This window comes from Xyrauchen texanus, chromosome 9, assembly GCF_025860055.1.
Source record: "Xyrauchen texanus isolate HMW12.3.18 chromosome 9, RBS_HiC_50CHRs, whole genome shotgun sequence".
In the NCBI taxonomy this organism is placed as follows: Eukaryota; Metazoa; Chordata; class Actinopteri; order Cypriniformes; family Catostomidae; genus Xyrauchen; species Xyrauchen texanus.
Window position 1 is genome coordinate 47179980 of NC_068284.1, and position 25398 is coordinate 47205377.

Genomic DNA, 25398 nt, shown 5'->3' on the forward strand with positions numbered 1-25398 from the left:
TAGTGTAAACAAAATTACCATTTTAAAACTAGTTGTAATTCAGTCGTTGATATCAGGAAAGGACATGCGTACTAGTACCAATGTAATTATTGATCTTAAATAAATGGATAAATATGCAAAAAAATTAAGTACATAATACATTGAATAATTTAAAGCGTGAACGAAAATATGACGTAAATTGTACATTTGTACTCAATTCAAACAGGTAAAAATGAATTATATTGCTTAAAAGTAAATATTTTTCATGATTTTTTGTTAGCTTTACCTGTATCAATCCTATAGAAAACCTGGTCATTTTAATTTGCTAATTAGAATAAATTTCAAAGGAAAATAAAATAAGTTAAACGCACTTAACGTTTTCTAGCTGGTGTACCCAGCATGCACCGGATTTGAATAATTAATGAGCTTGCACTGTTTCTTGTTTCGTGAAGTCAGAAGTTTTCTACTTAAAATTACCCATTCATAATCCAAAAACATTCCTTTTGATTGTTACCATCATTGTGTTTCGCACAAAGTCATATATATATATATATATATATATATATATATATATATATATATATTATATAAAACAGTTACTTCGGTCCTCGAATCTGATTGGACGACAGACGTTCCATGAGTATTCCATGTGTGTGTCACTCTGCTTGTGTTCGTGCAGTTCTAAAATAAAGAGTAAGAGCAGTGCAGATGTGCTAAGAGCTATACGTGTCTCTTTGCATTTAATATTGTGCCATTACATATTTTAGCCAGCAGGTGGAGGTAAAAGACCATTTTTGTTTGTAATATGAGCCCGTTCTGGTGGCGTGCAGTGAGTCGGTGTCAGTCAGGGTTTTCATTCATCAGCACTACGTGATCGCTCTGATTACGACTAGACTACTAAAGCTAGGAAATAGCTTTAAACTAACTAACTTAAGCATTAAGGCTCATCACAGCTGAGAGACAACAGACTGATTCAGCACTGCTGTGAATACCTACGACACTCGACCGAATCACAGCAGTGCTGATATAGGGCCATATCGCACTCTTGCACGTGAGATATTGCTTTTTATATATATATATATATATATATACACCGCTCTGTACAATTGTGGTGAGAAGAATATCATCTCTGAATGCTATTCTGAGACGCGGGTTGGCGCTGTTTAGGTGGCACGAGTGGGACCTACACAATATTAGGCAGGTGGTTTTAATGTTGTGGCTGATTGGTGTAAGTCTTAAGAGTCGGGAGCTCGGAAGCCCTTTACCTAACCCTTTCCCTAACTTATGATCGCGAGTCGACCCCCTATTGGAGTTGGCGCAAATCGCTTTTGGAGTAACCACGTCCCTTTGGTGTAAACCCCGCCCGCATTTGGAGGTCTCCGGACTGCAGCTATACCTACTTGGTCTGTGCGCACAGTTCTGTAGCCAGTACTGTAAGGTGATGTTGTCCAATAGATTACATAGTATGCATTAAGTTATCCTGTAAAAGGCTTCTGTAGGTCATGTTTAAAATGATAAATGTTCCAATAAAATGTTTCATGTCAATTTTACAACATTTATTTAAGTACCATGTACATCGGATTTGTTAGTAAAAGGAACTGTATTAACTGAAATGTTAAAGTTAAATTTACTCACTTTAATCAATATTATGTCATGAGGTTAAAAGGTGCTGCAAGCGATTTTAGCCATTTTAAAATGTCCACAAGCTGAGCCTTTGGATTAGCCACGCCCCTTTTATTTTCCAAAACACGCACTCCAAAGATAACATATGAGCTTTATTGAGAACGGCATCAAGCAGAAACGGTTGTTAAAAAATAACAGCAGCAAAACAGCGCCCTCAACTGACAACTGTTATGAACAACATGGCATAAAAATGGCATTAAGGCTCAATAATTCACTGCAACTGCAATACTGTGAGAACACCCAAAATGTTTTCAACATATTTCATTTATATTTTTCAAGGAGTAGTAATCATTTTTGCATACCTTTCCATAAAAATAAATAAATAAATAAATACATACAAACAATCGCTTACAGCACCGCACACTGTTCATCATTAAATCACGCTCCAGTTGTTCCTGGTCAAACGTTGCCAGAAACAATAAACATGTAATTCTTTTAATTGTTATGAAACAAATGTAACAACTCTAAATTAAATAATGTAAATCCATTAAGTTGTGAATTTTTTTTTTTTGTGTGTGTGTGTGTGTGTGTGTGTATTTAGACCTTTTTTATTTACTAAAGTATTTACCTACACGACCTTGAAAATTGACTTTTTTTACTTTTCTTATATTTTCAAATACTGAACCAATCCTCATATATTATTTAACATTTGAAAGCTTAAAGTCTTAAGAATCGAACTGCGCTGAATCGAACATTTAAAAAAAAAAAATGAAAACCAGATGAAATTACAAGTATAAGCACTAGATGGCAGCAAAGAGCTGCTTATTCATCCCTGGTTGAAGAGAAGATGATTTTTAGATTTTGTTTGAGGATATTTTTGTCCATTTTTGCGTACCTGAAATGATTAGAATGACAAGTAATATCCTAATTTATCCCTGGTTGTAACCAGATGAATGTGTGTGTGTGTGTGTGTGTCTGTGTTCAGATATCAAATAGACGAAAAGACACCAAGTCTCGTCCCCGTCAGATAAAGGAAACCAGTTTAATTGAATAAACAAAATTGATTTCTGTCAAAAATGACTGAACAGTGCATGAGGGTTAAGTACATTTCACTTCATTTTATACTGTTAAAATGTACACAGAAAAACTGTGAGCGAAAACTTAAGATAACAATTAGGTCTTACTGGTCATTTTGTTTCAGTGTAGTAGTACATAGCTGTACATTGATGTCAGGATCGGAGTAAGGATGAGGACTCAATCGCAGACAAGTTTAACAGTCTTTATTGAATGAACACAGCAGGCAGGTGGAAAGTGGCAAAAGTGAATAAAACCGGCACAGGCTACAGATTGGAACGTCCAGGAAGGATATTGGAGCACCCGGACTGTGAGAAATATATTCCACAGTGTAATGACAGAGTCCAGTAAACAGATGTTCTTCCAGGTGTATCCAACTGGAAGAAGCATACTAACCAGAGCAAAACAAGAAAACAGACAGATGGCGAGACTGCATGACAGGGGTACTGGAACAATCTGGCGATGAGACAAAGGGGAATAAATAGCCAAAGCTAACAAGGAAAATGCGAGGGTGCAGCCACGTGAGTGGTGTGAATCAGCGTTCCCATAGAAACACTAATTACACCAGCCACGCGGCAGAGGAAAACACATGAGGGGGAAAAAGCACACAGACATGCAGGAATTACCAGATAACTATGACATTACAAAGCAGCTTTGAGTTTTTTCAGAGTTTTTCAAATGCAGATTGAGCCTGCATGGCCCAAATGAATCGTGTCTTAGTGGAGGTTAAACTTGTCAGAGGGGGAGCTGAGAGTCACGTGATGCCGGACGTGTAAACAGCTCTGCGCACTTAGCTAGTTGTAATACTTCTTATATCATAAACCAGTGAGGTTCGATACACTCTGTTCCATACCTCTTCAAGGAGGACAATATGTCAAAGAATTGAAAATAATCAGGCTCTGGAGACATTAAAAGACACTTACGTGCTCAAGATGACACCCCTGAGCAGGCCGTGGGCCTGGGAGTCGATTTGGTCAGAGATGCTGAACATGTCGGCAATGCGGACGAAGGTCGTTGCTGACTTGGAGGATCTTGCTGTGATATGTTGATCGATCACTGGCATGGAGGCGAAGTTTACTGATGTGGTTACATGAGTGGGGGGATGTCGAAAACAGATCAATTACCTGGAGTCATCGGAGAGGGAATTATCTGCTAATCTGCTAGCAAGCAAGGTGGATTTGGAGCATGTCTGGGAGAAGTTGGAGGACTTGGAAAACTGTAGCCAGCAGAATAACTTCTGTATCGTGGAAGTCCCGGAGGGACAGGATATGGTGGAATTCCTGGGTTGGCTATTTCTGAGTCTGCTCGACATGGCAGGCTATAAGATGGAAATCGAGCGAGCTCTCAGGGCTCCGGCTCGTCGATCCGCGGAGGGAGACAGGCCCCGATCAATTCTGGCCAAATTTCTTAGACCATCCAATAAAGATCATGTGTTAAGCAAGGAGAGGAGTAAAGGAAGAACCACAGCATTTTCTTGTTCCCAGACTTTGCGAACTTGACAAGAGAGAAACGTGATCGATTCAAGGAATGCAAGAATCTTTTACATCAACAGAAGATTGCCTTTGCACTAATATTCCTGGCCAAATTGAGAATAGATGGTAAGGATGGCCGTAAAACATTTACATGCCCACAGCAAGTGATGTCCTTCATACAGTTACTGGAGTGAGTGGGTCATCTTGTTGTGCTCACGTTGCAGCCGAGTGGACCGGCTTACTGAGCATTCGCTTGACTCTTTGAAGAATCTGCAAGCTCACTTTGTGTTGGCTCCACCTAGCGGCTGGAGTTTATTTGTAGAGTAACACACCTTCAGGACAATTGTATGGATGAATATACACACTCCTTGTGCTTATTCCACCTATTGTCTGGAGTTTGTTTTGTGGAGTATTTCTTGCAATGTCATTGGAGTAAGTTATTTGCTTGCACTCATGTTGCAGCCATGTGGATCGGCTCACTGAAAATTTGCTTGACTGTTTGAGAAACTTGTCAGAGGAGAAGCGGTTCATCTGGAACTTTTCTGTCTAAAGTTCCAGATGAACTGCAGATAAAAATTGCCGAATCCCAGGAACAGCTGGACTTCTTTACTGGGATTGGCCAATCTGCAACTAATTTGCCCTTGGTGGGCTCCATCCAGATACCGTTGACTGAGAGGACAAACCCCAGAAATGGAACTGATCATGTGTGAAACTCACATTTCTCCACCTTGACAAATAAACAATTCTCAAACAGTCACTGAAGCACTATCCTGACGTGCTGGACATGGTCATGACTATTCTGGGAGAAAATTAGAATATCGTTAAGATAAACAAAAACAAACTGATTGACCATGTCACCAAGCACATCATTAACGAATGCCTGGAAGATAGCCGGAGCATTGGAAAGGCAGAAAGGCATGACCAAGTACTCAAAGTGCCCAGTAGGGGTGTTAAAGGCTGTCTTCCATTCGTCTCTATTCATAATCCAGACTAGGTGGCAAACATTGCGGAGGTCCAACTTCGTAAAGATGGATGCCCCCCTGCAAGAGTTCGAAGGCTGAGGACATCTAAAGCAGAGGATAATGATTGTTTGCTGATATGTCATTCAGCCCCAATAATCAGTGCAAGGACGCAAGGAAAACAGTCCTTTTTCTCCACGAAGAACCCCACCCCAGCTGGAGAGGAAAAGGGACGGTTGATACCAACTGCAAGAGAATCGCTGAAATACGTATCCATGGCCTCCCTCTTAGGGGAAGGGAGTGAATACAGATGACCCTGAGGTGGCGAAGGTGCCCATACACATTTGTATGGGTGGTGAGGATGCAGAGATGAAACCCGGGATTTGCTCAAATCAACCCTCAGATCAATGTAGCTTTTGGGAACACCGGAAAGATCCACTGGTTCCTCCAATACAAAACACGACAAAACAGGGGAGTGGGCAGTACCAATACACTGAGACAGGCAGGAAGGACTAAGCAATCCACATTTAAACTGGTGAGTTCTGTATTGTCTTGATCAGCCACCAGTGTTCTAAAACGACAGGAACTGAGGGTAAGTGGATGATAAAGAACTGAATCTCTTCAAAATGATTACCATAAATAGTCAGGGTGAGTGAGGCAGAAGTGTGTCACCTTAGTGAGGGGGTATTGCAGAGTGTGATGGTAGTTAAGGGTTCCTTCATGTAATAGGGATGGACCACTGGTTGAAAATGTTAATGTCCATGAAATTACCTTCACCACCAGAGCAGAGATAGATTGGATGTTGTTGCCAAATTGCAGCCTGGCAGGTAGGAGAGTCAGACCCCCAGAGGATTTATCCAGAGGAGTAATGCTAACCATTAACCCTTTCTTTAATGGTGAGCAGTGCCTTTTACTGGACATGAAGTGACAATGTGCCCCAGTCATCCACAGTAGATGCACAAGCTGTTGACCAGGTGATGACGTCATTCCTAGGGCAAAAGCCAGGCTCTCCCGCTCTGTATGGGCGGCTCCTCAGACACTGGTTCTGTGCGGCCAAAGAGGTAACTGTGGGAGATCACTCATGATGAGTGGAAGTTCTATGGTGATATTGACATAGAGAGAGACAATTATCCACTCAAATGGCTAGATCTACCAAGTCATCAAACCCAGCAGGAAGATCCAGAGTGTAGATCTCATCCTGAACCTGGTCGGAGAGCCCATGCAGAAACCGGTCCATCTAAGCCTTCTCATTACAGCCGCAGGTGGCCAGGTTGCAGAATTCAATGGAGAAATACGAAACCGATCTCTCTCCTTGATGAATGTCACACAGGATCCTCGCCGCCTCAGTCCCCATAGCAGATCAATTGAAGACCTCAGCAGAGTTCAGCAGCGAAAGATTGGAACGAAGCACAGCAGCCATTGTTGTTGTTCCACACAGCGGTTCCCCACTCATGAGCCCTCCCCATGAGGAATAGTATGACATAGGCAACCTGGGAACTCTCAGAAGGAAAGGCTGATGGTTGAAGATGGTTGAGAGCACTGTGACAGGAAGTAGCGACAGGTATTAGGCTCACCTGAGTAAGGTGGAGGATGATTCAGACAGGCCTCAGAATGTCTGGAGATGGTGGAAACCGCTGGGGGTGGATCTGCTGCAGCCTCGGCATTGGTGGTTGATGGCAACTTTGGCCATCTGCCCGGCCATGTCTCTGATGGCTTGGTTGGATGCCACAAGATCCTCCTGTAGACAACGAGGAGTGCTCCTTGTTGAGCGAAGGCAATCCGGAAGCTGGCTCCCTCTGCTGAGTCCAGAATTGGCCAGATTGTTCTCTCAGGATCGGAGTAAGGATGAGGACTCAATCGCTGACAAGCTTAACAGTCTTTATTGAATGAACACAGTGGGCAGGTGGAAAGCGGCAAAAGTTCATAAAACCGGCACATGTCCGGCGAATGTCTAGGAAGGATATTGGAGCACCCGGGCTGATGATGGGAGTGATCTGAATGCAGAAGGTAAGAAATATATTCCACAGCGTAATGACAGAGTCCAGTAAACAGATAATCCCAACAGGGTGAGGTATATAGATATATAAGATGCTGAGGGTGAAGGTGATGGACTGGCCAAGCATGTCTCCAGACCTAAACCCTATTGAGCATCTGTGGGGCATCCTCAAATGGAAGGTGGAGGAGCACAAGGTCTCTAACATCCACCAGCTCTGTGATGTCGTCATGGAGGAGTGGAAGAGGACTCCAGTGGCAACACAAAATATTGACACTTTTGGCCCAATTTGGACATTTTCACTTAGGGGTGTACTCACTTTTGTTGCCAGCGGTTTAGACATTAATGGCTGTGTGTTGAGTTATTTTGAGGGGACAGCAACTTTACACTGTTATACAAGCTGTACACTCACTATTTTACATTGTAGCAAAGTGTCATTTCTTCAGTGTTGTCACATGAAAAGATATAATTAAATATTTACAAAAATGTGAGAGGTGTACTCACTTTTGTGAGATACTGTATATACCGATAACGATAACTAGCATTTTCAGTAGTAAACATTGGAACCAAAGTATCTATAATTCATATCCTGCAGGCGATTAAATATTTAAAAAGGGCTTGCGATACTTCAGACGCATCTAGGATTTCATCCTGAAGCAATTCCGATTGGAATTCCTATTATAATTTGAAGCCAATCTTAAATAATCATAATGGACATTTTCTTACAGACTCCCCAACGAAACATCATTTTATAGGATTATTAAGATTATTTTTCACTATTCCCTTAGTCCACCCCAAAATAATCCTCACCAAGGACTTAAAAATTACTAATGAATAATTTAGCAAGCATTTCTCCAAAATACACGAATCACTCAATGAACAGATTGACATTTTACAACGTTTACCAGCACAAAACTAAATCACTATAATAAACGAACCCAACAGTGACTGAAACAAACAATAGATTTGAACAAACTCTTAAAATTTTATTGTTTGTTAACAAAAATTATGTTGCAGTACAATATATTCCTTCTGTTAAATGTAGAAAACTTTCAGAATGAGTCAAAAGGCACATTTGTTTACAATATTTACAAATCCATCAAAACATAAATATTGGGATATAAACAAAAGAAGCCCATAGTAAAAGTGCTGAACAGAATTCTAACTGGAAATAATAGCAATAATATAACAATAATAACCTCAACAACATCAATAATACATACAGTCAGTAGCAGTTTTAATAAATGTTGTTTTTATTTATTATTAAAGTGTTCCATTTGTGATTTCTTTGTGTTCTGCCGAGTGCGAAACGTCGGGCAGCAGGAGAGTATACAAGTCTGGCAAGTTGTCGGGAGCAAAAACACAGTTTTTCCAAAATCTTTTGGTAGAAACATTGAAAACAACTCTTATATTGAGTAATTCAGCCATGCTGAAAATCACAACTATCTGTCAAAAGGAAAAGGGAGATTTTTTTTTTGTTTTGTTCATGTGATATCGTCAATATATTTTTCCAAACTGCTTGCAACATGTTACATAAAAACGTCTCAAAAATCTTATCAAAAGGGGAGATCTTGCGGTAATACTCGAGTAATGTTCCTAAATCTGCATTTTCCCCTCAAATGCAAGTATATGCTTAAAGTCTAGAATAAGATAGCCAGGCCGTGTAGAATACAGTAGTCTAAAAAATATCACACGTCCCCGTCTCTCGCTGCGCCGCCGCATTTCTTTCCCTCAACTTTTCCTGAGATTAAACACGACTGAGCGGAGCCTGCAAAAACTGCACTGAAACCTTTGGTGTGATGGCAATCTAGACGCCCAACCCCAAAAAGATCATTTTAACGAGGATGCTGTACAGCAGTGCCGGGGCAGTGCAGTCGATTTGGTGGCAGGTTGCAGGCTTTGATTCTGTATTTTGGGTGCAGGAAAGTAAAATAAAACCCTGACAAGGCATTTTAAAAGTGTTTTAACTTCTACATTTGATTATAATAACCAAAACTACCTCTACTAAAATCTCCCTTGGATATAAATAGCAACAATAACAATAGTATTAAAAACAACAACTATAATAATAATAATAATAATAATAATAATAATAATACGAACATCGATATCAAAGACGTTAATACGTTTGCTTTCATTCCGACTACACGACAATATAGGACCAAAAGGAAAAACATTGACCTCATATGAACAATCTCATAAGTCTGTTTTTAGTTTCCTTATTAACAAATATAATATTCTTCGAACACAATTAAAAAAATATCACTTCTCGTAAGCCTCTCAAGTTGTTCTCAGGCTGTATGTAATTCATATGTAATCATTTGCTTGGTTTTTATTGCTAAGTTTCTCTCTCGCTCTTCAGAAACGTCTCAACTGGAGATCCAGAGGGGTTTTATTTATTCCTAAAGTTTAACGATACCGTAAGATATGCAAATAAATAATTTGGCATCCAATTCCCAAAGCTCACATAGTTCCATCTGTGTTATATTTCAGAAAATAATCATTTGTTTGGACAGTGATGATTCTATACTATACCTGAGAAATTAGCCGTCCGTAAAGCAGGCAAGTATTCTGCACGACTACAGCCGAAGCCATCGATATAGCAGAGATATCGTGAACTACTCTGTCCCTGTGTTTAGATGATTGAAATGAAGAATATAGAAATTAGATGTTCACAGGGTTATAGGTTCAAACAGCAGTTCCAAATCAAACGGTCGTGTTAGCACGCCCGCTGCGAAGCAGCAGAGAACTCAGGGTAGCGGAGAGCAACGATGAAATAAATAATATAGTACTACTATTTCTAGAAATATATATATATATATATATATATTACACACACACACAAGACTGCATCTGAAGGATTTAAAGGCACTGATTCAACAGAAGGCATTTATTAAAAGACAAAAAAACCCCTATGACGAAAAGCAGGAAACTAAAGTGTACATAAATGTTTTAATAAATAAACTTTTCTATTACCTCAATGTTAACGTTGTTTGAGCATTCTTATGTGAAATGATGGGTGGAAAAGCCCTATTGCTTCAAATAAGGCAAATAAAAACTGAATAGATTTTAAGTATGCCTATATTTGTCAAATTTGACTTCACTGAACGTTAACGAGCTGAATGCAACTAGCTTATGGACTGAGATTTACTTGGAGAAAGCATCTAAAACAAAAACCCCAAAGTCTTCCCGAACTCTTACCGAAAACTAAACTCGTCAACCGTGTGAGCTGAGACGACAGTCAAAATGTAACGAATCGAGAGTTTTGACGTGTGCGCAGTTACACTGGCTACTAACAGACCACGCCCACCAAAGTTACACATCCACCAATCAGCAGCCTCTAGGTGGCGTCCCACTCCATTGATTTAAACTGGATGACAGACTGGCGGTGGTCAGGGGACGTTCCGTGGATCATGTGATCTAGTGTCTGGTGCACGTCGAGGCCGTCCATACTGCAGTGGCCATTGGGTAACAGAAGATGTGACTGTTCAGACGATGAGGACGACGCCGTGAAATGTGAAGAGGAGTTGGAGTCCGACAGGGACGAGTTTGGAGGAACCGACGCAAAGAGGGAAGAGGAAAAAGGAGGCGGGGTGGAGGATGGCAGGGCTTGAGAGTTGAACGGGTACCGCAATTGCGCAACTGGTGAAGAGCAACCGAAGTCCAAGGCATCGAAATCAAAGTCATTGTTTCGAATGGCCGCACTTTCTGGAGCAGAATGACTGTTAACTGCATGCAACTGCAGGGATTGGGACTGTGATGGCAAAGGTTGCGACTGCAGGGATTGCGACTGTGACGGCAGGGGTTGCGACTGCAGGGATTGGGACTGTGACGGCAGGGGTTGCGACTGCAGGGATTGGGACTGTGACGGCAGGGGTTGCAACTGTGACGGCAGGGGTTGCGACTGCAGGGATTGCGACTGTGACTGCAGGGATTGCGACTGTGACTGCAGGGGTTGCGACAGTAGGGATTGCGACTGCGACTGCATGGGTTGCGACAGCAGGGACTGTGACTGCATTGGTTGCGACAGCAGGGACTGTGACTGCATTGGTTGCGACTGTGACTGCAGGGGTTGCGACAGCAGGGATCGGGCCTGTGACTGCAGGGGTTGCGACAGCAGGGATCGGGACTGTGACTGCAGGTGTTGCGACTGTGACGGCAGGGGTTGCAACTGCAGGGGTTGTGACTGCTGCGACTGTGACTGCGACGTTCTGTTGAGAGAAATGAGCCTGTGATTGCTCGCATGCATCTGCAGCTGTTGTTGTGGTGTGTGGTTTCCAAAAGAATGTGCCAATGTATTAGAGTTGTGCGTTAGCATATTTGCATGTTGACTGCTCCGCTGTATGGGCAGCGCTAAGCGTGTTGACTGCGATGATGCATCCGTTTGCTGCCGCATTTGCGTGAGAAGTCGCTGCATGAGCGATTTGTCCTGTCCTCCGTGCAGTTGCGAAAGAAGTGTGCTGTACCGCATGGGTGCCTGAACGTCCTGCTGCAAGCGCGAGCCACTCTGCTGCTGCGCCAACATGCCAAGTGATGAATGATTCTGCTTCAGCGAGCGAACGTGCTGCTGTGGCTGTCGCAAGACATTGAAAGATGACGATACATGTGAGTTTGAGTTCAATGTGACCTGCTTGTTCCTCTGCTGCTCCTGAGAGATCAAATCTTCAAGGCCAAAGGTCTCTGGAGCTACCACGCCTGGGCGTCCCCTCCCGCACGCAATCCCACCATTAAGAGACACGCCGTTCAGGCTGATTCCTGCGTCCTGCAGGGTTTTGATGTCTGGTGAGGGACACGGACTGATGGTCAAGTCCAGGACTTCACTGACAGCCTCACTCTTGGGCATCGTAACAGGGTGCAAGAGGGATCGTGGGTATGGAAGGTGGTTTGGAAGGGCGTGGGGCAGGTTGGTGCACATTTTGCGGGCATTCATGAACTTGGCCAGCATCTCTTGCTGTAAACGAGCACGTTGGTCATTAGCAAGTTGTTCTCTCTCTCGCCGAGCTTTTTTCACCTCCTCGTCCATTCGAGAAAGCTCACCGCGCACACGGGACACACAGTTTTCAGGGATCTTTATTCCTAAGAAACACACAAGATTGTCAGTGGAGAGTTTGTTATTTTCTAGAGGTCAATTACCAGATATATTCTATGGCTAACTGAGTACGATATAAATGGAAGTCTTCTTTCTTATGAGTTGGAAAGTCCTAAATAAGACGAGATGTGCATTCAATTGATTTTGATTCTTGAGTGCTAGCAAACCTTGCTCATCTGCCATTGAAAAAGCCCTATCAGTCAATAACTAGATCTCATGATATAATGTATGCAAACTCACCGACTTGTTTGCTGTTTTGTTTGGTTTTGAGTCGTACGATCTGTAGGATGCTGGAGCATGTGACATCAGAGACAATGTCCGACACTCGTTTCCAGACCCTCAGTAGTGCTCCACAAAGCATGTGATATTGCCTGAGACGCATTCCCAGAAAACACTCTTGTCCCTGCTCATTCATCTTACACTTTCCGTTCCTATGAGAAACACAACACAACACTGCATTACACATAAGGCAATCAACACACCTGATTAATCAGTTTACAACAATGGTAAGTGTTACCTAAATTTTCAATGTTTAAGGTTTAAAGTAACCCTTTCAAGTTCTGACGCTCACGTGACCATTGCAGGCGCTTTCAGCTGTGGACATGGGTCAACACGGGCACTCTGACCAGCCCCATACACAGCAAGCTGTGGTGCACTGCGTGTTCTGACACCTTACTATCAAGGCCAGAATTACGTTTTTCAGCTATTTGTGCTACAGTAGCTCCTCTGTAGGATCGGACCAGATGGGCTAGCCTTCGCTCATCACCGATCTGCCACCAAATTTCACAGTGGGTGCGAGACACTGTGGCTTGATGGACTCTGCAGGTCTCCGTCGAACCATTGGACGATCAGGTGGAGGATCGGTGATGATCTGGGGGTGCTTCATCTCTTGTGAAGGACACATGAATCAAGCCACGTACAAGGTTATCCTGGAAGAAAACGTCCCCAACTCTGAGGATTGTTTTTTTCCAGCAGGACAATGCTCCATGCCACACAGCCAGATCAATCAAGATGTGGATTGGAGGACCACCGGATCAAGACCCTGGTCACGGCCAGCCCAATCTCCAGACCTGAACCCCATTGAAAACCTCGGGAATGTGATCAGGAGGAAGATGGATGGCCACAAGCCATCAAACAAAGACAAATGTGTCTGCTCGGTTCTGCCGATGGCCAGTCTGCCCCGATTGGCCCCAAAGTGCGCGGCCCACCGGGAAAATGCCCGGTATGCCAGATTATCAGTCCAGCCCGGTGTGTAAGCATACTTGGCAATAAAGCTGATTCTGAAACTAAGCCAAGCTGGTTGAATTTTTTAACCAGTAGTGGCATAATGGACGTGCCACAGGGCGCTTGTGGCTCAGGTGGTAGAGCGGGTCGGCCACTAATTGCAGGGTCGGCGGTTCGATTCCCGGCCCACATGACTCCACATGTCCTTAGGCAAGACACTGAACCCCAAGTTGCTCCCAATGGCAGGCTAACACCTTGCATGGCAGCTCTGCCATCATTGGTGTGTGTGTGTGTGTGTGTGTGTGTGTGTGTGTGTGTGTGTGAGTGTGTGAATGAGTCACAGTGTAAAGCGCTTTGGTAACCGCTAAGGTTAAAAAAGGTGCTATATAAGTGCAGAACATTTACCATTTACCATGTGAAAGACTGGCACAGAGCATGCCATGACACATGAAAGCATTGTGCATGTCACTCACCAGTTGGCATGTGTGCAGTTAGTGAAGGAAAAGACAAACTGACTCTCCCAGCAGTCCTTTGCTTCTTCAGGTGTTACCTTTGACAAAGAAAAGCAGAAAACTTATTTTCCAACACATACATGTGTTCCTGTCATATCATGTTTCTACCACTGGATGGCACCAAACAACAAGTGCTCTGCATACAACACGAGAGAACAGCGTTGATTATGTCTGAATGTCATCTGTCTATGTGTGATGGAAATGTCTCACCTTGTAGTATCGAAGAAGCAGGTTGTCGAGATTCTCGGGATGAGCCTGTTTGCCGATGTTGGGCTTATACAGGATGAGGTTCCGCCCGCGACCCTGTTCGGCGAGCAGGACACACGGCTGGCTCCCACGCAACTGAACACACACACACAGATTACCCAAGGATGGAAGGTTATTTGCATCATTCTGACAACTGGAGGATGTCTTCACAGAACGATGGCTAAGACACAATCTTTGTGTTTGTATGACAAGTGTGTACCTTATTTGAGAGGTAAAACCCTTCGTAATCTCCGGAGAATTTCTCGGCTTTACTGCACGCCTCTTCCCAGGGCATTCCCCGATCTACACTGATCTGAAAACAGACACAAGAGTGTCACATTTCACACACACCCAGGTGCACCACCTGAAAGTTAAAGCAAAGTGCAAGAAATAACGAAGCCCATGAATGTCACATGTACCTTATAAAGCATGACCTGTCCTTCCTGAGGGTTTCCTGGAGTTAGAAACTTCTCCTGTGTTTCCTCATGAATCTCATCATTACCAGGAGCAAGATCTGAACACACAACACATGGCCATATTAGAGGGACCATATTTTGTGCACAAGCATGAAAATACACAGTAAATGGTCTGCACTTGTAGCGCTTTTTTAACCTTAGAGGTTCCCAAAGCGCTTTACACTGTGACTCATTCACCCATTCACACACACTCATACACTAATGGCACCAGAGCAGCTATATAAGGTGCTAACCTGCCATTGGGAGCAACTTGTAACATGATTTTAGTGTCCTGTTAATGGAAAACGCCCACACACACACACACACACACACACACACTTACACAAACAAACACACATGCACACACACACACACATGCATACGCACACACACACGCACGCACGCACGCATACACGCATACACACACAAACACACGTATACACACACACACACACACACAAACACACACACTTACACAAACAAACACACATGCATACACACACACACACACACATGCATACGCACACACACACGCACGCACGCATACACGCATACACACACAAACACACGTATACACACACACACACACACACACACACACACACACAAACAAACACATGTATACACACACATACACACAAACAAACACACACACACACACACGCACACGCACGCACGCACGCATACACACACAAACACACGTATACACACACACACACACACACACAAACAAACACATGTATACACACACATACACACAAACAAACACACACACACACACACACTTACACAAACAAACACACATGCATACACACACACACACACATGCATACGCACACACACACGCACGCACGCATACACACACAAACACACGTATACACACACACACACACACACACACACAAACAAACACATGTATACACACACATACACACAAACAAACACACACACACACACACACACACACACTTACACAAACAAACACACATGCATACACACACACACACACACATGCATACGCACACACACACGCACGCACGCATACACGCATACACACACAAACACACGTATACACACACACACACACACACACACACACACACAAACAAACACATGTATACACACACATACACACAAACAAACACACACACACACACACACACACACACACTTACACAAACAAACACACATGCATACACACACACACACACATGCATACGCACACACACACGCACGCACGCATACACGCATACACACACAAACACACGTATACACACACATACACACAAACAAACACACACACTTACACAAACAAACACACACATGCATACACACACACACACACACACATGCATACGCACACACACACACACGCACGCATACACGCATACACACACAAACACACGTATACACACACACACACACACACAAACAAACACATGTATACACACACATACACACAAACAAACACACACACACACACACACACACACACACACAGTGTACCGTGTAGAATGCCTTTTGCTACAAATGCAAAAAAAATTCAATAATTTTTACGTTTTAATTTTTGTTTTTTGACATGTTCACACGTTCAGATTCCTCACCTAATATCCCCATGTCGTATTTCCCCTCTTTTTTGTCTTTATCGATCAGGTAGTCGAAGTTATCAGTGAAGTACTGGAACAGAGAGTTCTGTTGGTAAACCTCTAAACCCAAAATACGGTTTAGAAATTTGGTGATGCTGCAGTCTGGGAACAGAAATGAATGCAAAAATTTAACTTTCGTCTTTGACCCAAATTGACCCAAATAATTCAAAAACACAACTTGGCTCCAGACTAAGATTTTTAAAACATCTACACATGCACTGAAGGGCTCAGAAGTAACATTTCATAAATACATTTATTTTTTGACAGTAACATTCAAAGAAATTAAGCAATAATATTTGGTTATGTGGTAACACTTTATTTTAGGGATCATAAGTTAGAGAGTCATGACTAATAACTACACTTGTAAGTGACTAGTTAAAGTATTTATTAACCCTTTATTGGCTGATTTCTTATTCTTGCTTTACAGCCCCTTTACATTTGCTTTTGTCATAATGAAATTATTAGCTAAAATCCAAACATAACAATAGCTAGTATGATCCAAATGACATCATTTATATGTTCTCATGGTATTTCAACAAAGCAGAGAAGGTTAGGGTTAGGTGTAGGGCGTCTGTGTGGCTAAAAATAAACACAATAAACATGTTGCTGCCTATATACTGTATGGTAGTATTTATTTAGGGGTGCAAATAGCATCTAACACTATTAGTGCACAGATGTTTTTGTTGCGATTTACTAGAGACGCTCGTCCCTCGAGCGCACGCTTAATGCAGCCAGACTATAACGTGATTGCTCGCGACTTACTGAATCATAATATACGTCACTGTGCGTTTCTTACCGTGCAGAACATTGGCAATACGCAGCTTTATTAATAAGAGAGAGTGTTTTTTTGTGAGTTAAAGATGGATTGAAGTGAACAGAAAGGTGAGAGAAGAAGTCTTCACCCCCCTTTTATACACCGCAACAATATACGTTTAGGATTTGTTTTTGTTTTGGCTTGTTTTCCAATATAACTATCTGAAACTAATTTAAAACTACATATCAGATATTTAGACTTGCTTTTAGAGAATAGATCTTGAATACGAGTGTATATATAGACTTTACTGCTCTCGCAGAAGTATACAAGTTAAATATACACTAATATTTATTAATATGCACTAATATTTATTAATATACACTAATTCAACTTTACAATAAATACATTTTAACTGACTTAAACTTATAAAAAGTATTTTTCCCTTTAATTCAGCGAATGTCAATTAGAGGTATTTTTAAAAGATAATTTTTTCCTCTTTGTTGTTAGTAAGCACGTTTAATACAACCTTTTATGTCGGACATTAGCTGAATAATCGGTTAAGAGTTAATGATTAATCGTTCTAATAATCGATTATCAAAATAATCGTTAGTAGCAGCCCTAATTATTATTAACTAGTATACTAGATAATGTAGCAAAATTAACAGTAATTCCAGTCTTCAGTAGAAAAGAAACAATGTTTTATTTTTAAAAAATGTTTCCCCCCAAAATGTTTCAATTTTCAACTTTAAATGATTCGGATCTCTTTTCATTTACACAGATATTTTTTGGAACCCATTTAACATAAATATTGTTATAAATTGTAAACGATTACTAAAGATGACAAAAGTGCACGATTTAAACATATTACTGTTGTATTTCAAATTAAAAGTCAATAATAATAATAATAATAATATTAATAACAATTTATTATTACACTAGGATTTTAATGAGTGCGCCGAATGTTTACATGCTGTTGGTATAGGAGCATTTTTACATCACAAGTACATGAGCAGAGTATCACAGTATTAAACATCACTTGCACACACGTACCTTTCTCTGTGTTCAGTCCGAAGCGCGGCTCCTTACAGAAGATCCCGACATCAATCATGCCTTTCTTCATATCTGACAAACACACACAGGTGAACATTAATATCAGCACACAGAAACATCACACTGTCGTCTTCATTACTCGTTCGTTACATCATCATCAGATCAGACTTCACTACCTCTGAAGAACATGATATCTCCTCCTGGATAGCCCTTCGGTGGAGGGACTTTGTTGTCGATGTGTCCTAGAATGGCTTTAGTGATTTTATCCAGTGCTTTGGTGCCGTACTGAGAGAAAAACACAGGCATTTAGTCAATACACAGGTTCGTGTAATAAGACAAATAATTTTGGTTATGGAGAGGAACAAGCTCCTACTTTGTTCTCAAAATTGTACTGGCTCAGATCTCTGGATTCAGTGGCTCGTCTGTCACCGTGAGTCAACGCCCCCTGAAGAACACAACACGCATGTTTAATCTTCAGTGTGGCAACATTTGAAGCATATTCTCAGATGATTATAAACAGTAAAACAATGCCTGTTATTAATGATGAACACTTTACAATAGGATTGTACTTGTTAAGCATGGATCAGTACCAAGATGTAAGTATTGCACTTTATATTATGTGCCTATATTCGACCTTTCCGAATGTGCTTGTTAGCTGATTCCACGGCTAATGCAGCTAAAGTTAGCATTGTCTCTGATTGTATTCACGGAGAACAGATATATATATATATATATATATATATATATATATATATATATATATATATATATATATATATATATATATAGATATAGATATATTCATACATATATGGCTGAACTCCGGTATTTACACTGTATTACACGAGCTGTAAAGGCACAGTCCTCTTCCTGAAAGGGGGCGGGGAGCTGCAGCTCATTTGCATTTAAAGAGACACACACGAAATCAGCGTGTTTTTGATTCCACCCAAAAAGAGGCATTTATAACATGGTATAATAAATGATCCGTGGGGTATTTTGAGCTGAACCTTCACAGACACATTCTGGGCACACCTGAGACTTATATTACCATCCATCTTCAACCACTTATCTGAAGTCGGGTCGCGGGGGCAGCTGCTCCAGCAGGGTGCCCCAAACTTCACTATCCCGAGCCACATTAACCAGCTCTGACTGGGGGACCCCCGAGGCGTTCCCAGGCCAGTGTGGAGATGTAATCACTCCAGCGTAGTCCCATTGTCTTCCCAATTTGGATACCTCACTCCCAGCTGGCGTGCCTGAAGTACCTCGCTAGGTGGTGCTAGTGACTTATATCACATCTGGTAGAAGAGGGCATAATAGGTCTCCGTTGCCTGCACGTACTGAAACTACCTAATCCGTGCATCGTATGCATGTCGGCTTAGTCTGCAACCCTGTAAACCATTCGGAGACATAGCTATGTGTATATTTTTACATAATAAAATTGGGCTGGTGATTGGGCATCCATTGCATAACTCACCACACACCCCACCGAGAGCGAGAACCACATTATAGCGACCACGAGGAGGTTATACCATGTGATTCTACCCTTCCTAGCAACCAGGATAAATTGGTTGCTTAGGAGACCTGACTGGATTCACAACATTCAGGGCTTTGAATTGTAATTAGACATTGATAACTAGCCTTAAAAAAAATGTCAAGTCTAGTCGCGAGTTTGAATTCAGGGTGTGCTGAGTGACTCCAGCCAGGTCTCCTAAGCAACCAAATTGGCCCGGTTGCTAGGGAGGGTAGAGTCACATGGGGTAACCTCCTCGTGGTCGCTATAATGTGGTTCTCGCTCTCAGTGGGGCATGTGGTGAGTTGTGTGTGGATCACGGAGAGTAGCATGAGTCTCCACATGCTGTGAGTCTCCGCGGTGTCATGCACAACGAGTATTTTGCCTATTCAATTAAAACAATTAGCTAGGAATGTAGGCCTTTGAAACTAGCGGTTTAGCTACATTATTACCTGAAGCTCTTTGGTGGCTAACGTAAAAATCGTAATTGCACAATGTGCAAAATGCATGCTTTGGCAGATTTGAGGGGCGGAGACACAGATATTCCTGATACTTTGTGAGGAACTTCTGAGGGGCATAGACTCGCTTCTTTTTAGGTCTGCTTCTCTCTCTCTCCCTGCCTGTTCCTCCTAATCTGATGTCATGACACACACACACACAACACACCTCCTGGTAAATTTCTAGGTAATGTTATTTATGCGGCATGTGCACGGTGATGGGTCACGTTTAACAATCTGCGACACACAGACCATGTAACTTAACGTTACTTTGCCAACTTAAATGCCTGGTGAACCAGCAAGCTAGCTTGCAAATCACATAATGTTAGGCTAACGTTAAATACTTTCCCAAGGTTGGCCGGGATGCGTTAACTCCGTTCACAATTTCAACTTTCCACATCCACCCCATAAAAATAGACAAATAAAAAAAACGTCAGTATTGGAGCGGTATCGGATCAGTGCATCGCTTGTGCTTGTGTGTGTGTGTAACATTAGCAAAGTACGACTGTGAGACATTACCAGACTCTCCAGTCTCTTGGCAACAATAGAGGCGAAGCGTCTCTCTCCGGCCAGCTCTGATATGAGGAAGATATAATCCGGAGCTGTAACTTGATTCGAGCGATGTGTTCGACCTGATAATACACACAGCCACAACATTAGCAAACATCAGTCTCTCTCAGACACACTGACACAAACACACAAAAACACACACTCACCGAACTGCTGAATGGCGCGGTCGGCGCTCCACGGCAGCTCTAAGGTCATGTGAACTCTTCTCCTGCGGTTCTGAATGCGTTTATCCGCCTGTAGAGAGATTCCCGAGCTAGCCGCCTCAGAGATGATCGCTATCAACTGAGAGAAAAGGATGTTTTCGCATTAGATTCTGGATAGAGTTTTGGAACAACATAAGGGTGAGTACATGACGACGTTTGGTGTTTGCAGGTCAGCAGTATTCACCTTTTCTCCTGACATGAATCGCTCTTTCTCTCTGATGTTGACATGATCGATGGTGAGGCCTTGTTCCGCTCTGGTCTCATATCGTACACTACCATCAGGATGACGCACCACACGTCCCTTGCGCCCCGTCATCTGCACGCACACACACAAACACATACATATTTAACCTTGTACTTGAGTTACATAGCGAATCCCATGCAAAGGATGAATAGTAGACAGATTTTTGTTTATCAGCAATGAAGTCCGGTGCACACTGCAGCAATCTGGCCAAGATCCGTTTTTCTTTCCTTCTTAAAATGAGCAAAATATAATTTCTTAAATATTTAGTTTTTGGGCTGAAATATGGCCTGGTCTTGTTCTTGACAAGACTTGATGTCAATGAAATTACAGATGAAAATGTTTCTTGATGAAGGTGTTTTTTTTTTGTTTATTTTGTCAACGATAATGTAGCGAGAAGAAAAAAACAGAACATGACGATAATAACCTGGTTTTATTTACTACATACTGATGACGAAAATATGAAGAGAAAACATATAACTTGCAAGATATTAACAATGCACTAACACTGCTTTTATTAACTTATTCTTTAAAAGAAAGATCTAGAAGATCTTGATGTAAATAATCCAGTCAGAGTATTGGGGATTTTAGACTGCACGCTACGACTCAACCTGCTTTTTTGGGGTTTTCCACTGTGGATAGTACCTGATACTTTTTTAGTACCACCTCGGTCGAGGTTCGAAGCGAGCCGAGCCGAGACTGAATGTGCCGTCAAAATCCTGCAGATCACCGATTGGACAGGGAGAATCGTCACTACCAGCGTCACTGGATTAGCGATATGTGACATCAACCCGCTAGTTTTAAAGTTAGCAACAGCAATAGCAGTATCGTGTTCACGCGACATTCGAATTGTAAAGAGAAATGGCTGTGTGCAAAACCACGCCATAGACAATAAACGAGGTGCAGACGTTCCTCTCGTTAGCGACGAACAAAACGAAGATATCTTTCAGGAAGTGTCTCAGCTGTTGGCCACACACGGCTACCTCCGGACCTACCAACAGTGTAGGGAAAAGTTAAAGTGGTTCGACCAAATGGACGCTATCTAAACCAGCAAGCAATGGGAGGGAGAGTGCGCTGGACTCCATGATGGAGGACGGCACGTTTTGTTGCATTAACTCGATACTCTGCACTATATAAGCGTCACTTTATTTAGTTGAGCAACTACTGGAAGCTTCTAAAACAACCAGACCAATTTAACTGTTACACTTGTGTAAAATCACCATGCAACAACTGCTTCATGACGATCAGCCTATAACCCAACCCACGTTGAGGCGGCACTAAACTGTAGTGGAAAAGAAAGCTCAGAAAAGTAAAGCGAGTCGAACCGTAACGTGCCGTGGAAAAGTGCCATATGTGTTGTGTATTTCCCTATAACTGGTTAATCACCTCTCTCAGACGCGTCCAATATATGTGACATTAATCAGCTATATCCACAACACAAACATAATATTACAACGTATATCTCACCACACGCCCCACTGAGAGCAAGAACCACTATTCGTGACAAAAAGGAGGTTACCCCATGTGACTCTACCCTCCCTAGCAACCAGGCCAATTTGGTTGCTAAGGAGACCTGTCTGGAGTCACTCAGCACACCCTGGGATTCAAACTCGTGACTCCAGGGGTGTTGGTCATTGCCGAGCTACACGGACCCCCTAGTCAAGAGCAAAATTGTCTAAAAGTAATGCGTAGGACATGACAAAACATTGACTTTGTTTCATCAAAAGACAAAATTTCACATCAAAATGCATTACATTGATTTTATTGATTGCTCACCTCAGACACCTTCACTGGTCCTCCAAACCTGTCAATCAGCTCGTCAAGCGTGTTTAGTGGCAGCTCTTTCCCAAGCTCTGCTATTTTACACAGCAGCCTCTGCTTCAGCTCCTCTAGTTTAGCTAAGAACACACACACACACACACACACACACACACACAGACTTACTTCAGCAGATAGAGTCGGGAATAGGCCTTAATCACTCCTGTGTGGTTTCACCGTCTAGACTGAAATGAGCGGTGATTTAATAGGCATGGGCTGTATCTGGACTGCGAATGAATGAGCCAGAGAGTTTTTCTAAAGCACAGTAGGTTTAAAGTTCAGACAGCTATCAATGGACTCAAACTTAGACGGCACTGTGTGAATGTGGTTTAGATCAGGTTTGAACAAATTTCATGCAGTTTTATGCTGTTCAGACTGTAAACAACCAAATGGATTCGAGTCAGATATGGGATAAACAACACGTAGCTGTATGTCTGATGCCTAGTCGACGTACCAGCAGGGCTGTTGATGTGATTGACGAAGATCACATCGTCGTTGTCCTGTAGTGAATCAGGGGAAGAGTTCGATTCGCTGTCGAGCTCATCTGAATCCGAGCCCGAATCGTCGCTGATTTTAATGACTCCACTCACTTCCACACAGTGCTTCAGGAATTTTGAAGGCCGGCTCCTGGGCTTTCCTTCAGAACACAAAGAGGTTTCAGAAAGACCAAAGCATGCACAGCACCACAAACCCGCACAATGTGCGATGAAGCAACGAAACAGACATACGTTTCCTTTTGCTCGCGGCACTTTTCTCTCTCTTGGGTTTCTCTGTTGGAAAGTGTTTTTGTACTAAGGAGTGGAAAACACCCCTGCAGGATAAAACAAAACAAAACACAAATCCAGTTCACTTATACTGACTCATAACCACAAAGTTATTCCAACCATAATATCAACCAGATGCTCTTGAAACATTTTTTTATTATTTTTATGACACAGGAGCCCATAAGTCATGATTCTCTAAATATAGATACAATCCAAATGTGGTTTAAATGTGGCGAGTGGATCTCGAAACACACTGTGGCCCGTTTACAGTTGCATTTAGCGCCGTCTGCATGTTACGGATGTTAGAAGCACATGTAAATGGGATCTTTGGATTTAAAGAGACTCACTCAGCAGCAGAGACGAATCGGTCCAGACGTCCATCATTCTCGTCCAGGACCTCTCGAGTACGGGCCTCTCCGGTGGACTGCAGGCCAATCACGATACACTGTTTGAAATGACACAGAAAAGAGGGAGGAGCCACGGTCACTGTACCTCTACACCAGGGGCACTTCAACTACTTTCTTGCGGGGGCCAGATTATCAGATAGTCACAGGGTATACTGTATATTGAATTATAATTTTTTAAGTTTGTGACTGAGAGGGCTGACTCACAGCTGTATAGGACCAAACATAATCAGGATATTTGCAGGTTCAGTTTCACATTATCGCTTTTTTACGAGCCCTACCGACCTTGAACAGATGAAACACGAACGTTTGACACCTCAAGAATAGTGGAAAAAAGCTCACTTTTTAGTGCATTTTGTTTGAACGTTCAATTTTCATAATTGATTGCTTCCGTTGCCTAATGTGCATATGTGCTGACAACATTTCAGTCACAACTGCGGTGATCGTTGCACAACTGAGGATGGCTGAATGCCATCAGTCGGAGGGCCAGACAAAGATGACAGGCGGGCCGCCAGTTGACTAGCCCTGTTATACACTTTTTAAGAACAATGAAGCAAAACTTAACCCTTGTGCATCAATTAAAAAAAAGTTGCTCAGAGGTCCTTCAAGGACAAAAATGTCCACGTCAAAAAACTGCCATAATAATATTATATATCATTATTATTTTCCACTTTCAATTAGTTTATTTGTTTAACCAATATCCTGATAATAACTACCAAAATATTCATTCATTTTCAGTATTTTAACCCTTTACATGCAAGTTTGTTTACATAACGCCACTGGTGTTTTTTTACACACACACACACACACACACACACACACACACACACACACACACACACACACACACTTAGCTGCATCATTTATTCAGTTGTCCTGCAGGTCTCTATAATACAGTAAACAGAGAATAGGGGAAAAGCTTGTATTTGCTCCATTGGCTAAACGTGTGAAAAATGGCGCCATCTGGTGGAAAATATAAAAACAATAATTTTTAATCCAGGGCTCCAAAATGAAAGCATAATAACACAGAATTCATGATTTTTTTGGTTTTATTGGTGGTATGGCTTTGATGGCACTGGGGTCAAATATTACAGTTTTAACAGGTTTCAATGGGGACATTTTTGTCCTGAAGGTCCCGAGTGTAACTATTTTGAGAATAGAAAAGATGCATTTTAGGAACTGAGGTTGAAATATCAAAACTCCCCCCAAAATACACACCTTTGCCAACATTTATGCCGTTGGCATTAATATGAAAATTATCGGGGGAAAAAAATTATAAATAAAAAAAGACAAAAATGTCCCGAAGGTCACAAAA

The 25398-nt window shown here is 42.1% G+C and overlaps 1 protein-coding gene across 2 annotated transcripts in view; it reads right to left on the minus strand.

Moving 5' to 3' along the window:
• Positions 1-9525: 9525 nt before the first annotated feature.
• The window catches only part of sbno2a (strawberry notch homolog 2a), a 35414-nt gene continuing 19541 nt past the window's right edge, over positions 9526-25398 (minus strand). For both annotated transcript variants that reach the window (XM_052133714.1, XM_052133713.1), the window contains exons 16-32: positions 24027-24124; positions 23644-23726; positions 23370-23552; positions 22874-22995; positions 21041-21172; positions 20800-20935; positions 20603-20715; positions 18450-18521; positions 18253-18361; positions 18077-18148; positions 16231-16374; positions 14591-14685; positions 14392-14484; positions 14136-14267; positions 13887-13963; positions 12430-12620; positions 9526-12176 (exon numbers count right to left, since the gene is read on the minus strand). In XM_052133714.1, coding sequence (XP_051989674.1) covers positions 10441-12176; positions 12430-12620; positions 13887-13963; positions 14136-14267; positions 14392-14484; positions 14591-14685; positions 16231-16374; positions 18077-18148; positions 18253-18361; positions 18450-18521; positions 20603-20715; positions 20800-20935; positions 21041-21172; positions 22874-22995; positions 23370-23552; positions 23644-23726; positions 24027-24124 — 3588 coding nt within the window. In that variant the 3' untranslated portion in view covers positions 9526-10440. The remainder of the gene's footprint in view (positions 12177-12429; positions 12621-13886; positions 13964-14135; positions 14268-14391; positions 14485-14590; positions 14686-16230; positions 16375-18076; positions 18149-18252; positions 18362-18449; positions 18522-20602; positions 20716-20799; positions 20936-21040; positions 21173-22873; positions 22996-23369; positions 23553-23643; positions 23727-24026; positions 24125-25398) is intronic.